The 14,961-nt window shown below is 44.6% G+C and overlaps 1 protein-coding gene across 1 annotated transcript in view; it reads left to right on the plus strand.

Annotated features, from left to right (window-relative positions):
- LOC129709005 (P-selectin-like) overlaps positions 1–14,961 on the plus strand; it is a 31,052-nt gene that overhangs the window by 2,705 nt on the left and 13,386 nt on the right. The window contains exons 2-5 of the mRNA XM_055655134.1: positions 254–327; positions 5,051–5,233; positions 9,775–9,960; positions 13,121–13,183. Coding sequence (XP_055511109.1) covers positions 254–327; positions 5,051–5,233; positions 9,775–9,960; positions 13,121–13,183 — 506 coding nt within the window. The remainder of the gene's footprint in view (positions 1–253; positions 328–5,050; positions 5,234–9,774; positions 9,961–13,120; positions 13,184–14,961) is intronic.

Genomic DNA, 14,961 nt, shown 5'->3' on the forward strand with positions numbered 1-14,961 from the left:
GCAGAACAGTGTCTGTCTATGATTGTGGTATTTGTACACCAGTTGTTGTGAACGTAGATGCATAACCTCCCTCCTTTGCTCTTACCGGAGTCTTTGTTTCTATCCCAGCGAAATGCTGTGCGGCCTGCTAGCTCAATGGCTCCGTCCGGTACAAGTACTTGCAGTTATCAGAGGTGCTGCCTATATTTATCCAGATTCTTTTGTCATTAAATTGTATTCTAGTTTTCAACAGTGGATTATTTCCTTTATCTAGGTACAAGATGGTTGGTCGGGCATCCCGTCGTTGTGTTGTTACTGGTTGGGATGGCCAGGTGCCAACCTGTGAAGGTAAGATCAGGTTCCGTTTTAGTTTGAGGAATAAATATTTTATGGCAAATTATTAACTTTGCTTATGAAAAAAGATTATATTTTAGTTGTTCTCTACGGGATTGTCTATGGCCAGGTGTCAAACTCGCGCCCGCGGGCCGGATGTTGCCCGCGAAGGGGTTAGATCGGCCCGCGGGATGATTTCCCCGATGCCAGAGTGGGCTGCAGCTATCCTCGGTGCCGGATCAGACTGCGTTCGCGTGTGGACGGCACGATCTGGCGTGCACAAAGTCATATTTTGCGTGTGACCTAAATTGAGTTTGACACACCTGGTCAATGGTACAGGTGCACAACCTTTTATCCAGAGTTCCGGAAACCGAAAAACTCCGAAAACCGGACATTTTTTCCAGGATGTCGTCTGCACACCAAAGCTCGCGTTTGGCGCCAAACTTGACCCGAAACGACCCACGGTCAACCCAGGTCTGTACTACTGTAGCGGCTGCCTCCAAGACACTTAAGCATCTGTAAATCATTGCTTAAATGTTAGTCAGTTAGTTTGGAGGGCTTTTATGTGGGGGGGGGGGGGGGGGTGGTGAAGGGGGAAACTTTAATTCTTAGTCCCCTACCTGGTCGGAGAGGCGGGGAGCGGGCAATGCCTTACCGGGTCGCCGTGCAGTAAACTCCGGAGCGCTGTGGCCGCCGACTCCCAACATCGCGGAGCCATGAGCTATAAAGGCTAACATACCAAAAGCTTTCTTTACCACCCTATCTATATGAGATTCCACCTTCAAGGAACTATGCACAGGTTATACCCAGATCCCTCTGTTCAACTGTATTCTTCAATTCCCTACCATTTACCATGTACGTCCTATTTTGATTTGTCCTGCCAAGGTGTAGCACATCACATTTATCAGCATTAAACTCCATCTGCCATCTTTCAGCCCATTTTTCCAAATGGCCTAAATCACTCTGTAGACTTTGGAAATCCTCTTCATTATCCACAACACCCCCTATCTTGGTATCATCTGCATACTTACTAATCCAATTTACCACACCTTCATCCAGATCATTGATGTACATGACAAACAACAAAGGACCCAACACAGATCCCTGAGGCACCCCACTAGTCACCTGCCTCCAACCCGATAAACAGCCATCCACCATTACCCTCTGGTTTCTTCCATTCAGCCACTGTTGAATCCATCTTGCTATTCCTGCATTTATACCCAACAGTTGAACCTTCTTAACCAACCTTCCATGAGGAACCTTGTCAAAGGCCTTACTAAAGTCCATATAGACAACATCCACTGCTTTACCCTCGTCAATTTCCCTAGTAACCTCTTCAAAAAATTCAAGAAGATTAGTCAAACATGACCTTCCAGGCACAAATCCATGTTGACTGTTCCTAATCAGACCCTGTTTATCTAGATGCTTATATATATTGTCTCTAAGTATCTTTTCCATTAATTTGCCCGCCACTGAAGTCAAACTAACAGGTCTATAATTGCTAGGTTTACTCTTAGAACCCTTTTTAAACAATGGAACAACATGCGCAGTACGCCAATCCTCGGGGACTATTCCCGTTTCTAATGACATTTGAAATATTTCTGTCATAGCCCCGCTATTTCTACACTAACTTCCCTCAATGTCCTAGGGAATATCCTGTCAGGACCTGGAGACTTATCCACTTTTATATTTTTCAAAAGTGTCAGTACTTCTTTTACTTTGAACCTCATAGTATCCATAGCTACTCTACTAGTTTCCCTTACCTCACATAATTCAATATCCTTCTCCTTGGTGAATACCGAAGAAAAAAAATTGTTCAATATCTCCCCCATCTCTTTTGGCTCTGCAGATAGCTGTCCACTCTGTCTCTCCAATGGACCAATTTTATCCCTCGTTATCCTTTTGCTATTAATATAGCTGTAGAAACCCTTTGGATTGACTTTCACCTTACTTGCCAAAGCAACCTCATATCTTCTTTTAGCTTTTCTAATTTCTTTCTTAAGATTCTTTTTACATTCCTTATACTCCTCAAGCACCTCATTTACTTCATGCTGCCTATAATTATTGTAGATCTCCCTCTTTTTCCGAACAAGATGTCCAATTTCCCTTGAAAACCAGGGCTCTTTCCAATTTTTACTGTTTCCTTTCAACCGAACAGGAACATAAAGATTCTGTACTCTTAAAATTTCCCCTTTAAATGTCCTCCATTTCTCTTCTACATCTTTCCCATAAAACAAAATGTCCCAGTTCACTCCTTTTAAATCATCTCGCATCGCATCAAAGTTAGCCTTTCTCCAATCAAAAATCTCAACCCTAGGTCCAGTTCTGACCCTCTCCATAATTATCTTGAAACTAATGGTATTGTGATCACTGGACCCGAAGTGCTCCCCAACGCATACCTCCGCCACCTGTCCCATCTCATTTCCTAACAGGAGGTCCAGCACTGCCCCTCCTCTAGTAGGTACCTCTATGTATTGCTGCAAAAAACTATCCTGCACACATTTTACAAACTCCAACCCATCCAGCCCATTTACAGAATGTGTTTCCCAGTATATGTGTGGAAAGTTGAAATCTCCCACAATCACTACCTTGTGCTTACTACTAATATCTGCTATCTCCTTACATATTTGCTCTTCCAATTCTCGTTCCCCGTTTGGCGGTCTATAATACACCCCTATAAGAGTTGCTACACCTTTCCCACTTCTCAATTCCACCCAAATAGCCTCCCTAGATGAGCCCTCCAATCTATCCTGCCAAAGCACTGCTGTAATATCTTCCCTGACTAGCAATGCAACACCTCCACCTCTTGCCCCTCCAATTCTATCACACCTGAAGCAGCGAAATCCTGGAATATTTAGTTTCCAATCACAGCCCTCCTGCAACCACGTTTCACTGATCGCCACAACATCATACTTCCAGGTGTCTATCCAGACTCTAAGCTCATCAACCTTTCTTACAATGCTCCTAGCATTAAAATATGCACATTTAAGAAACCCCCCGTCTCTTATTCTCTGTTTATTTCCTTTTTTTTCTTTCTCCTCTTGTGTCCGAGTGCTTCCCATTTCTGCTTCCTGCCTCCCATTCTGTCTACTACCTTTCGCTATTTGAGTCCCTCGCCCCAACCATTCTAGTTTAAAGTCTCCCCAGCTGCCTTTGCAAATTTCCCCGCTAGGATATTGGTCCCCCTCGGGTTCAAGTGCAACCCATCCTTTCTGTACAGGTCCCACCTTCCCCATTAAAGTTTCCCCCTTCACCCCCCCCTCCCTTCACATAAAAGCCCTCCAAACTAAATGACTACCATTTAAGCAATGATTTACAGATGTTTAAGTGTCTCGGAGGCAGCCGCTACAGTAGTACAGACCTGGGTTGACCGTGGGTCGTTTCGGGTCAAGTTTGGCACCAAACGCGAACTTTGGTGTGCAGACGACCGACGTCAGCAGAATGGGGACTGTCACATGACAAGCTTTGAGAGGCAGGTGACGTCATGAGTTAAGGGGAGTATATCAGCAGACAGGCAGTTGTCACGTAGCATGAGCTGGAGTGAAGAACCTCGCTCCACAGCAGCAACAATATCTATGTAATGTCTGTTCACATGTTTGGTACCCACACAATATTAATGGATATTGCCTTTCAGTATAGTACGCTCCTTTTCATACTGGACTTTTGCAGATCTTTTGGGATTTGTACAATAATGCCATGCTTTGTTGTGCTGCATTGGTTTGGATTGGCAGTATTTTGTGTAACTGAATTTAGAGTTACTTAGTTTAGAGATATAGGGCAGAAACAAGCCCTTCGGCCTAACAAGTCCGCGCCGACCAGTGATCCACGTACACTAGTACTATCCCATACACACTAGGAACCATTTACAGTTTTACTAAGCCAATTAACCTACAAACCTATACGTCTTTGCACTGTGTGAATAAACCAGAGATGCTGGAGAAAATACACGCAGGCAGGGCCGGCCTTAGGAGGTGCGGGGCCCAATTGGGAACAATTTTTGTGAGCCCCAGGTTCCCAGCCAAGGTCTGTAGAATCATAGAAATACAAATAAAGTCTATTCTAGACTTCATATCTCTATGGTAGAATGGAAAGTAATCAAAATGTGCGCTTAAAAAGTGCCTGAGAGTTAATGGACCAAATAGTTTGGACATGCTAGAGGCATGTGTGTGTGTGGGAGGGAAGGAGAGAAGGGAGGGAGGGAGAGAAGGGAGTGAGGGAAGTAGAGAAAGAAGGGAGGAAGGGAAGGGGAGAAAGGGAGGGAAGGAAGGAAATCCTTTGGGTTTTTTTAATTTCCCCCTTACCATTTCCGTACTTTTTCGATAGCTGCCATGACCTGTTTGATGTCAGCCTTCGCCCTGCTCCTCAAAGCTGCCTCTGGTCTCGGCCCGCACCGATCTGCCAGACATGCTGTGTGTATGTGTTTGGCGGAGACTGAGGAGAGAAGCGCCGGAACCAAGAGCGTACGGACGGACGAAAGCAACGCAGGTTCAGTTATGCCTCCCGCAGTGTTGCAGGGGAACAGTTGCAGAGCTCTAGGGTATTTTGATTAATTTAGTGCGGGGGCCCCCTTTGGGAACAATCGGTCCAATCGGCTTAAGGCCGGCCCTGCACGCAGGTCACGGGGCGATTGCACCAGCTCTGTGCAGACTGAAGCTGAATGATGTTCTTTTAGCCACTGAGATAAAGTTTTTCTCTGACAATCTATTTAGAATTTTAAGTGGATTTTGTTTATACGCAGCTGTCAAATGCCCTGACCTTAAAGCGACTCAGAATGGAATTACACCAACTGCCGACGGTGAATTCTGGGAGACTGGAATGGTTGCAGAATATAGATGTAATGCTGACTACTCATTGATTGGTTCAAGACTGCTTGAATGTAAAGCTAATGGACATTGGAATCACAAACCACCAACCTGCAAAAGTAAGTATGTATAGGAGGAATATTAATTTCAGGGTATAAGTTGGAGATTACTAGATGGAATAAAATGACACACAATGCTGGAGTAACTCTGCAGGTCAGGCAGCATCCCTGGAGAACATGGACGTTTCACAGAGTGCTGGAGTAACTCAGCAGGTCAGGCAGGTAATGCTTTAGGTCGAAGGTTACACAGAAAAGCTGGAGAAACTCAGCGGGTGCAGCAGCATCTATGGAGCGAAGGAAATAGGCAACGTTTCGGGCCGAAACCCTTCTTCAGACTGATCAGGGGTGGGGGTGGGGTGGGGACAAGAAAGGGAAAAGGAGGAGTAGCCGGAAGGCTGGAGGGTGGGAGGAGACAGCAGGGGAGCTGAGGAAGGGGAGGAGACAGCAAGGACTAACAGAATTGGGAGAAGTCGATGTTCATGCCCCCGGGATGCAGACTCCCCAAACGGAATATGAGGTGCTGTTCCTCCAATTTCCGGTGCTGCTCGCTGTGGCCATGGAGGAGACCCAGGACAGAGAGGTCGGAGATGGAGTGGGAGGGGGAGTTGAAGTGCTGAGCCACCGGGAGGTCAGCTTGGTTATTGCGGACCGAGCGGAGGTGTTCGGCGAAACGATTGCCCAACCTCCGCTTGGTCTCACCGATATAGATCTGCTGACATCTAGAGCAGCGGACGCAATAGATGAGGTTGGAAGAGATGCAGGTAAACCTCTGTCGCACCTGGAACGATTGCTTGGGTCCCTGAAAGGAGTTGAGGGGGGAGGTAAAGGGACAAGTGTTGCATCTGCTGCGGCCGCAAGGGAAAGTGCCCGGGGAGGGGGTGGACCGAGAGGGAAGGGAAGAATTGACAAGGGAGTTATGGAGGGAGCGGTCTTTGCGGAAGGCAGATATGGGGGGAGATGGGAAGATGTGGCCAGTAGTGGGGTCACGTTGGAGGTGGCGAAACTGACGGAGGATTATTTTTTGTATGTGATGGCTGGTGGGGTGAAAGGTGAGGACTAGGGGGACTCGGCCCTTGTTGCGAGTGCGGGGATGGGGAGAGAGAGCAGTGTTGCGGGGTATGGAAGAGACCCTGGTGCGAGCCTCATTTATGGTGGAGGAGGGGAACCCCCGTTCCCTGAATAGTGAGGACATTTCAGATGTCCTGGTGTGGAACGCCTCACCCGTGGAGCAGATACGGCGTAGACGGAGGAATTGGGAGTAGGGGATGGAGTCCTTACAGGAAGCAGGGTGGGAAGAAGTGTAGTCCAGATAGCCATGGGAGTCAGTGGGTTTATAGTGTATGTCGGTTAGAAGTCTATCACCTGCAATGGAGATAGTGAGGTCAAGGAATGGTAGGGAAGTGTCGGAGATGGTCCAGGTGTATTTCAGTGCCGGGTGGAAATTAGTGGTGAAGTGGATGAAGTCAGTCAGTTGTGTGCGGGTGCAGGAGGTGGCACCAAAGCAGTCGTCGATGTAGCGGAGGTAGAGGTCGGGGGATGGGGCCCTGGTATGTATTGAACAAGGATTGTTCGACGTAACCTACAAATAGGCAGGCATAGCTGGGGCCCATGCGTGTGCCCATAGCTACGCCTTGTATTTGGAGGAAGTGGGAGGAGTCGAACTCGAAGTTATTGAGGGTAAGGACCAGCTCCGCTAGGCGGAGGAGAGTGTCAGTGGCTGGGTATGGGTTGCTTCTCTGGGTCGAGGAAGAACCGGAGGGCTGTGAGGCCATCGTGGTGGGGGATGGAGGTGTATAGTGATTGGACGTCCGTGGTGAAGATGAGGGGGTGAGGGCCTAGAGAATTGAATGCGCGGGAGACGACGGAGAGTGTCTGAGGTGTCTGGACATAGGTAGGGAGGGATTTAACCAAGGGTGATAGGATGGAGTCAAGGTATTTGGAAATTAGTTCGGTGGGGCACGAACAGGCGGAGACAATGGGTCTTCCGGGACAATCTGGTTTGTGGATTTTAGGGAGAAGGTAAAATCGGGCTGTGCGGGGCTGGGGAACGATGAGGTTGGAGGCTCGGTCGGGTAGGGCATTGGAGTGGATGAAGTTGGTGATGGTGCTGGAGATGGTGGCCTGGTGCTCGTCAGTGGGGTCATGGTCTAGGGGTAAGTAGGAGGAGGTGTCCGATAGTTGGCGCGTGGCCTCAGCTTTGTAGAGATCGGCGCGCCAGACTACCACGGCACCTCCCTTGTCAGCGGGTTTGATAACCAAATCTGGGTTGTTGCGGAGTGAGTCGATGGCAGAGCGTTCCTGTGGTGAGAGATTGGAGTGAGACAGGGGAGTAGAGAAGTTGAGGCGGTTGATGTCGCGACGGCAGTTATTGATAAAAAGTTCTAAAGCCGGAAATTGGCCACGAGGGGGGTTCCACGAGGAGGGGGTGCGTTGGAGACGGGAAAAGGGGTCATCAGTGGGGGGCGAGGTCGAGACTCTTCTTCACACTAGATGGAATGTCTGATAGACTGGAAGGAAGATTTAGTTAATGGACAAATTAATTTCATAAGGGGACAAAAGTGTATAAAATCATGAGAGGAATAGATCGAGTAGATGCACAGTCTCTTGCCCAGAGTAGGTGAATCGAAGACCAGAGGACACAGGTTTAAGTTGAAGGAGAAAAGATTTTATAGAAATCTGAGGGGTAACTTTTTCACACAAAGAATGGTTGGTGTGTGGATCAAGCTGTTAGAGGAGGTAAGCTAGGATTATCTCAACGTTTAAGAAGCAGTTAGACAGGTACGTGGATAGGTCAGGTTTGGAGGGATATGTACCAAACACAGGCAGATGGGACTAGTATAGCTGGGACATTATGGCTGATGTGGGCAAGTTGGCTGAAGGACCTGTTTCCATACTTTATCACTCTATGAATCTATAACAATAATAGATCAAAAATGGATCGTTTTGGCAGACTTGACACCTTTGCTGTTGCTCAATAAAAAAATATGAAGTGAAATTGTTAAACTATGCACAAGGTTTAGTGGTGTTGGCCACAAATTAAGTTTGTTGGTAGTGAAATTCCTTGATTTCCATTTGTGATGATATTGAGTGTATTTCTTCTAGAACACTGAGGCTGTCAACTCTTTAAACCCCATCTCCTATAAGTATCTGTAAGTACCCCGCTATCAGGAGATTAAACTGTTTCAATACACACCACCTTAAAGTCTCTCTTTCTGCATGAGTATAGTGTCAATCTATTACACAAAACTAAAACTCTGATCTGTTCTTCCAGTTTGCGCGTTTTTTCTATTTGCGCAAAAACGATATGCGATAGCACGACTATTCGCCAGGTTACTCACTGTTCTCCTGTGCTGTGAGTGCAACAAGTTTTGTTCCGATCGGCGGTATATTGTAAAAGTTATTGAGGTTTAAAAATCTTAGTTTTCGTAGTGCTGGCTCGAAGGGCCAAATCGCCTACTCCTTCACCTATTGTCTATTGAAACTCGTGGTGCCCACCGTGTCAAACACCAACTCTATACCTCCCCTGCAGCCCAGCCTGACGGCGACAGCAAGCAGACAGGCAGGTAAGCGGGTAGGCAGGGCGGGTCGGGCCGAACGGCAGCAGCAGGCAGTCGGACAGGACGGGGGCGGGCTGAGCGGTGGCTGAGCCGGAGTGGGCAGAGGGAGGGAGGTAGAGTCGGGTTGCAGGGTGGCTGAGAAGTTGACGCGGAGTTTGAGCACGCACACACTCACGCACACGCACATATGATGCAAACTGGTCCAATCGTCAAGTCAACTGGATCTAAACTACAGCTAAGAATAAATGATCTGTGGAGGAATGAATTGCAGATGCTGCTTTTTATGGAGGGAGGGAGGGAGTGACAGGAGGTAGGGGATAGGAGATGGAGGGAGCGGTGAGGGAGGGATTGGGGGAGGGGAGGAGGAAAGGGGAAAGAAGAGGCAGGGTGAAGAGGAGGTGGAGGGAGTGCTAAGAGATGAGGGGGAATGAGTCGTGCCTGCGCAGTTGTGGGCTATGAATGAGTGGTGCAATATTGTGTTGGGGGGGCGGGTTACATTGGGGGAACGGGTGAGTGGTGGAATATTACATTGGGGAATGGGTTGTGTTGGGGGACCAGGCCTCCCATGTGACAGGGACCCAACGGGTCCCATTTAATCCAGTAATCACTATTCCAACAGTGGATGCCCCCTCCCAAAAAGGAAGGTATATCTCAAGCTAGTTTGATCAATATATTTTTAAAATGAGGCATGTTTAATTATGAGGAATAATTTCTACAAAGCTTATAATTTACTTCTTTGAACGTTATTATTCAGGGGCGAGTTAGGGGATACGGAGAGAAGGCAGGAACTGCGTACTGATTGGGGATGATCAGCCATGATCACACGGTGCTGGCTCGAAAGGCCAAATGGCCCACTCCTATTGTCTATTGTCTATAACAGATTCCCGAGACCAAGTAATTATGTAATTAAGGCTATGGCCATTATTTGATTCCCTTTATATTTTTTCTACCTGTCGTTGTTGTTTTCTCTGTTTTATGAGCACTTACAATGGGTATAAAATATTTCTTGCTTGTGTTTGTGGTGTCTAATGCAACGCTTATCAGTTGTTAGGTGCACTCGTCCTGCAACACCCGAAAATGCAGTTATACAAGCAGGATTTCTATTCACATACAAATTGCACGGTGAAGTCACCTACAGATGCAAAGAAGGATATGTAATGATTGGACCGAGGACAATTCGTTGCACTGCAAACAACGATTTTGTGCCATCACCACCTACATGCCGAAGCAGTGAGTAACCATTTATGTTGAGAGTAAACAAAAATGGAGGAGAAAATCAGCGGGTGAGGCAGCATCTAAGGAGCGAAGGAATAGGTGACTTTCGTCACGTATTCCTTCTCTCCATAGATGCTGCCTCACCCGCTGAGTTTCTCCAGCATTGTTGTCTACCTTCGATTTTCTAGCATCTGCGGTTCCTTCTTAACCATTTATCTTGAAGTTATTTTTTTAAAAAGCTCATTGCTTTGTTCATGTTTGATCACAATGGTTAGATATTGAATGTTTTGTGTGTTTTCATAGTTTAGTTTAGCGATGCTGCACGGAAACAGGCTCATTGCCGCCATCCCCCGAGTCCGCGCCGGCCAGCGATCCCCGCACACTTACACTATCCTACACACATTAGGGAAAATTTACAATTATACCAAGCCAATTAACCTAGAAACATGTACGTCTTTGGAGTGTGGGAGGGAACCGGAGCATCCGGAGAAAACCCACGCAGGTCACTGTACAAACTCCGTACGGACAGCACCCGTAGTCAGGATCGAACTTGAATCCAGCACTCTGCCGCTGCAAGTCAGCAACTCAACCTCTGCGCAACCGTGCAGCCCTAGTTAAATTCTGTATATTGACTTTGTTCTTGTCTATTCATTTCTAATATATATTCAAATTACATTAAAAATTAGAATAATGTATCCGTATGCGTGTTTTAATAATATATTAATATTATATTGGTTATATATTTAGGGTCATGAGAACAATTGCATGGTTGAAACTTAATTAGCCTCTGCCCTAACATGAATTGATGACATTGTCATACAGCATTGAAACAGACCTTTTAAGATTCAATAGTGTTTAATTGTCATATGTACCCACAACGGAACAATGATATTGCTTTGCAGCAGCATAACAAGCCTGTAAACAATACTCATAACATCATTTTTAAAAAAAACAATAAATTAATAACCCTATCACTAATACAAAAGAGCGGCACAGTAGCACAGCGGTGGAGCTGCTGCCTTATAACATGGATTCAATCCAATCTACAGGTGCTGTCTGTATGTAGTTTGTACGTTCTCCCTGTGATTGCATAGATTTTCTCCGGGTGCTCCGGTTTCCTCCCACACTACAAAGATGTACAGGTTTGTAGGTTCATTGGTCTATGTAAATTGTTCCTAGTGTGTAGGATTGCTGGTTTCCACACTGTATCTCAAAGGTCTAAACCCAAAGTCCCTAGTGCGACCAAAGACAGTCCATAGTTTATAGATAAATTAGTGTAGTGTATTTCAATTACAATTATTTTTAATGTTTTTGTATATTTTGCCAAATATTAAATCCATTCAAGCTGCTTTAGCAATATATGAGTATCAGACATTTAAAAATAGTAAAACACGGGTTGTTAAAGGCTGCCAGGTGGACCTGCAGCTTCCACTACTTATTACTCATTTTTACCTCACGGAAGGTCAGGGAATGGAATGTTTGGTTAGGCAAGTGTGGTCATAGGGTTTATGCAGCATCAGTTTGTCTGATCAAGCTGTCTGTTGGTTTAAAAACTATCTATCAGGCAGATCCCAGTGTGTGCGAGCAGAAGGTATTACTTCTAGCTCTCTTAATGTATCCAAGGGTGTGCCACAGGGATCGGTTTTAGGACCTTTATTATTTATATTAATAGATCATAAAGCTCCAAACGCAAATTTTCACTTTTGATATATTGATATATTTGACACAGTGATATATTGCTCTGCGTCTACCCCAAATCAGGCTCTCTGTCAGCTCCAAACTGCTTTTAACACTGTGCAATGTAACCTGTGTGATTTAAAACTTGTTTTAAATGCTGACAAGACAAAGCTTATGCTGTTCACTAAAGCGAAATCAAATCCCTCGGATCTCCCTCCTATCACCACTTTGCAGGGCTGTGATTGAATCAGTGTCTCAATATAAATATCTGGGAATTATAATTGACGATTCTCTCTCTTTTAAACCTCATATCCAGCAACTTGTGAAAAAACTAAAGATAAAATTAGGTTTTTACTTTAGAAACAAATCTTGTTTTTCTTTTAAAGCCAAAAAAAGACTTGTTGCTGCAACGTTTATGTCCGTGTTGGACTATGGTGATGTTTTATATATGAATGCATCTTCAAAATGCCTACAGTCTTTGGACACGGTCTACCACGGAGCACTGAGATTTGTTGCTAATTTTAAAACCCTCACGCAACACTACTCTTTGTATGCTCAAGTTGGATGGTTTGCCCTGTCCACCCGCAGACTCCATCATTGGCATATCCTTATTTATAAGACTATCCTCGGTGTTCTTCCTTCGTACCTGCAGAAGTATGTAATTCGAAAAAGCACAGGAGCTTATCAGCTCCGCTCTGAGGACTTGTTCTTACTAACTGTACCTAAAGTCCGTACTGAACTGGGGAAAAGGGCATTTAGTTATGCTACTCCCTTCGTATGGAACCAGCTGCAGAATGAACTGAAACTTAAGGAGCTGGTTTCTATAAACAGATTTAAATCCCTTCTTAATGATGTTGAAGCGGGCTCTTCTGTCTGTACATGCTTTGTTTGATGATGTTCTGACTGTGACTCTATTTATATGTTCTCTGTTGTTTTTAAATTATTGTCTGTAATTGTGGAACTGTGCTGCTGCCTGTCTTGGCCAGGACTCTCTTATAAAAGAGATTTTTAATCTCAATGAGACTTCTGGTTAAATAAAGATTAAAAAAATAAAAATAAAAATGCAGTGATGTAAATACAAGACATAGCTGAAAATAAAGAGACTAAAGGGAGAGATTTAGCTCTTAGAACTAACAAAATCAAGGGATATAAAAGCAGGAATGGGGTACTGATTTTGGATGATCAGCCATGATCATATTAAATGGCGGTGCTGGCTCGAAGGGCCGAATGGCCTACTGCACCTATTGTCTGTTTCTATGAACAATTCTTATTTTGACAGGAATAGTTCATGTATTTTAGAATCAGAAAGTTGATTTCTTGAACAACACCATTCCTACCTTGCATTGCAGATTATGCTTCTGATGAAAATGGTCATGAACTGGAGATTGTTCATCTTGTTTATACATACTAGATTATCAGAAGAACTGTTTGGTAATGGCTCCTTTTATGTTTACATTTGCTTTTCAATGACAAGTAATTTATATTCTCTCTTTTACAGGAGCTGACGTTATTCTTACAACTAAAGGTCCTGATCCTGGGCTTGGTACCGATCCCACTCACAGTAAGTAACAATTTCATTGTTTAATGCATTTCGTTGTCTCTGTACTGTACACTGACAATGACAATTAAATTGAATCTGAATCTAACTGCACTTATCAAACTATATGGAGAAAACTGCTAATGTGTTTGATTGTACTTATGTAAGATATGATTTACCTGGGTAGAACAAATTTTATCATTATACCTCGGTACATGTGACGATAATATACCAATACTGAATTTTTACATTAACTTCAGGACACCAAGATAATCAGGCAGAGTAACATGGTTGACCGAAAAAACTGGAGTAACTCAGCGATTAACCATAGATCAACCATGATTAAATGGCGGAGTACATATGATGGGTCAAATAGCCTAATTCTACTCCTACCCCTTATGACTCTATGGATCAGACAGCATATCTGGAGAAAAGGAATAGGTGATGTTTTGGGTCAGGACCCTTCTTCAGACAGGTTTTGTGAAAGGGAACCCACATTTATTGGACTGTGAGGAGGTAGTGGGTGCTGTGGATAAAGAGGAACCAGTCGATGTTCTATGTTCAGATTTGCAGAAGGTCTTTGAAAAGGTGTGTGGCATCCAACACTGTCGTGGAAACTAAAAGTTCCTTGTATGGAATGTAGTATATAGTATGAAGTTACTTCAGCATGTTGGGTCTATCTTCGGTTTAAACCAGCATCTGCAGTTCATTCCTACACAGGTAGTCTATTGGCATGGGTAGAAAATTGATTGAATAACAGGAAACTCAGATTAGGCATAAAATCAGTCTTTTCCTGGTTGGCAAAAATGTGGTTAGTGGTGTGTATTAGACGTGGTACTGGGGCCACAACGTTTTATAGTTTATATAAATGACCAGGATATACAGTGCATTCAGAAAGTATTCAGACTCCTTCATTTTTCCACATTTTGTTACGTTACAGCCTTATTCTAAAATGGGTTAATTTTTTTTAAATCATCAATCTACACACAATACCCCATAATAAAAAAGCAAAAACAGGTGTTTAGAAATTTGTGCAGTAATTAAAAAGAAATAACTGAAATATCATATGAATAGCATTCAGACCCTTTACTCAGTACTTTGTTGAGGCATCTTTGGCAGCGATTACAGCCTCAAGTCTTCTTCATTATGATGCTACAAGCTTGGCACACCTGTATTTGGGTAATTTCTCCCATTCTTCTCTGCAGGTCCACTCAAGCTCTGTCAGGTTGAAGCTGTGTCGATGCACAGTTATTTTCATGTCCCACCAGAGATGTTCGATTGGGTTCAAGTCCGGGCTCTGGCTGGGCCACTCTAGGACATTCACATACTTGTCACAAAGCCACTCCTGTATTGTCATGGCTGTGTGCTTAAGGTCATTGTCATTGAAACATAGAAACATAGAAATTAGGTGCAGGAGTAGGCCATTCGGCCCTTCGAGCCTGCACCGCCATTCAATATGATCATGGCTGATCATCCAACTCAGTATCCCGTACCTGCCTTCTCTCCATACCCCCTGATCCCCTTAGCCACAAGGGCCACATCTAACTCCCTCTTAAATATGTCCTGGACTTCCCTAACATCGGGAACAATCTTCCTGCATCTAGCCTGTCCAACCCCTTAAGAATTTTGTAAGTTTCTATAAGATCCCCTCTCAATCTTCTAAATTCTAGAGAGTATAAACCAAGTCTATCCAGTCTTTCTTCATAAGACAGTCCTGACATCCCAGGAATCAGTCTGGTGAACCGTCTCTGCACTCCGTCTATGGCAATAATGTCCTTCCTCAGATTTGGAGACCAAAACTG

The sequence above is a fragment of the Leucoraja erinacea genome, chromosome 24, assembly GCF_028641065.1.
Source record: "Leucoraja erinacea ecotype New England chromosome 24, Leri_hhj_1, whole genome shotgun sequence".
Classification (NCBI taxonomy): domain Eukaryota; kingdom Metazoa; phylum Chordata; class Chondrichthyes; order Rajiformes; family Rajidae; genus Leucoraja; species Leucoraja erinaceus.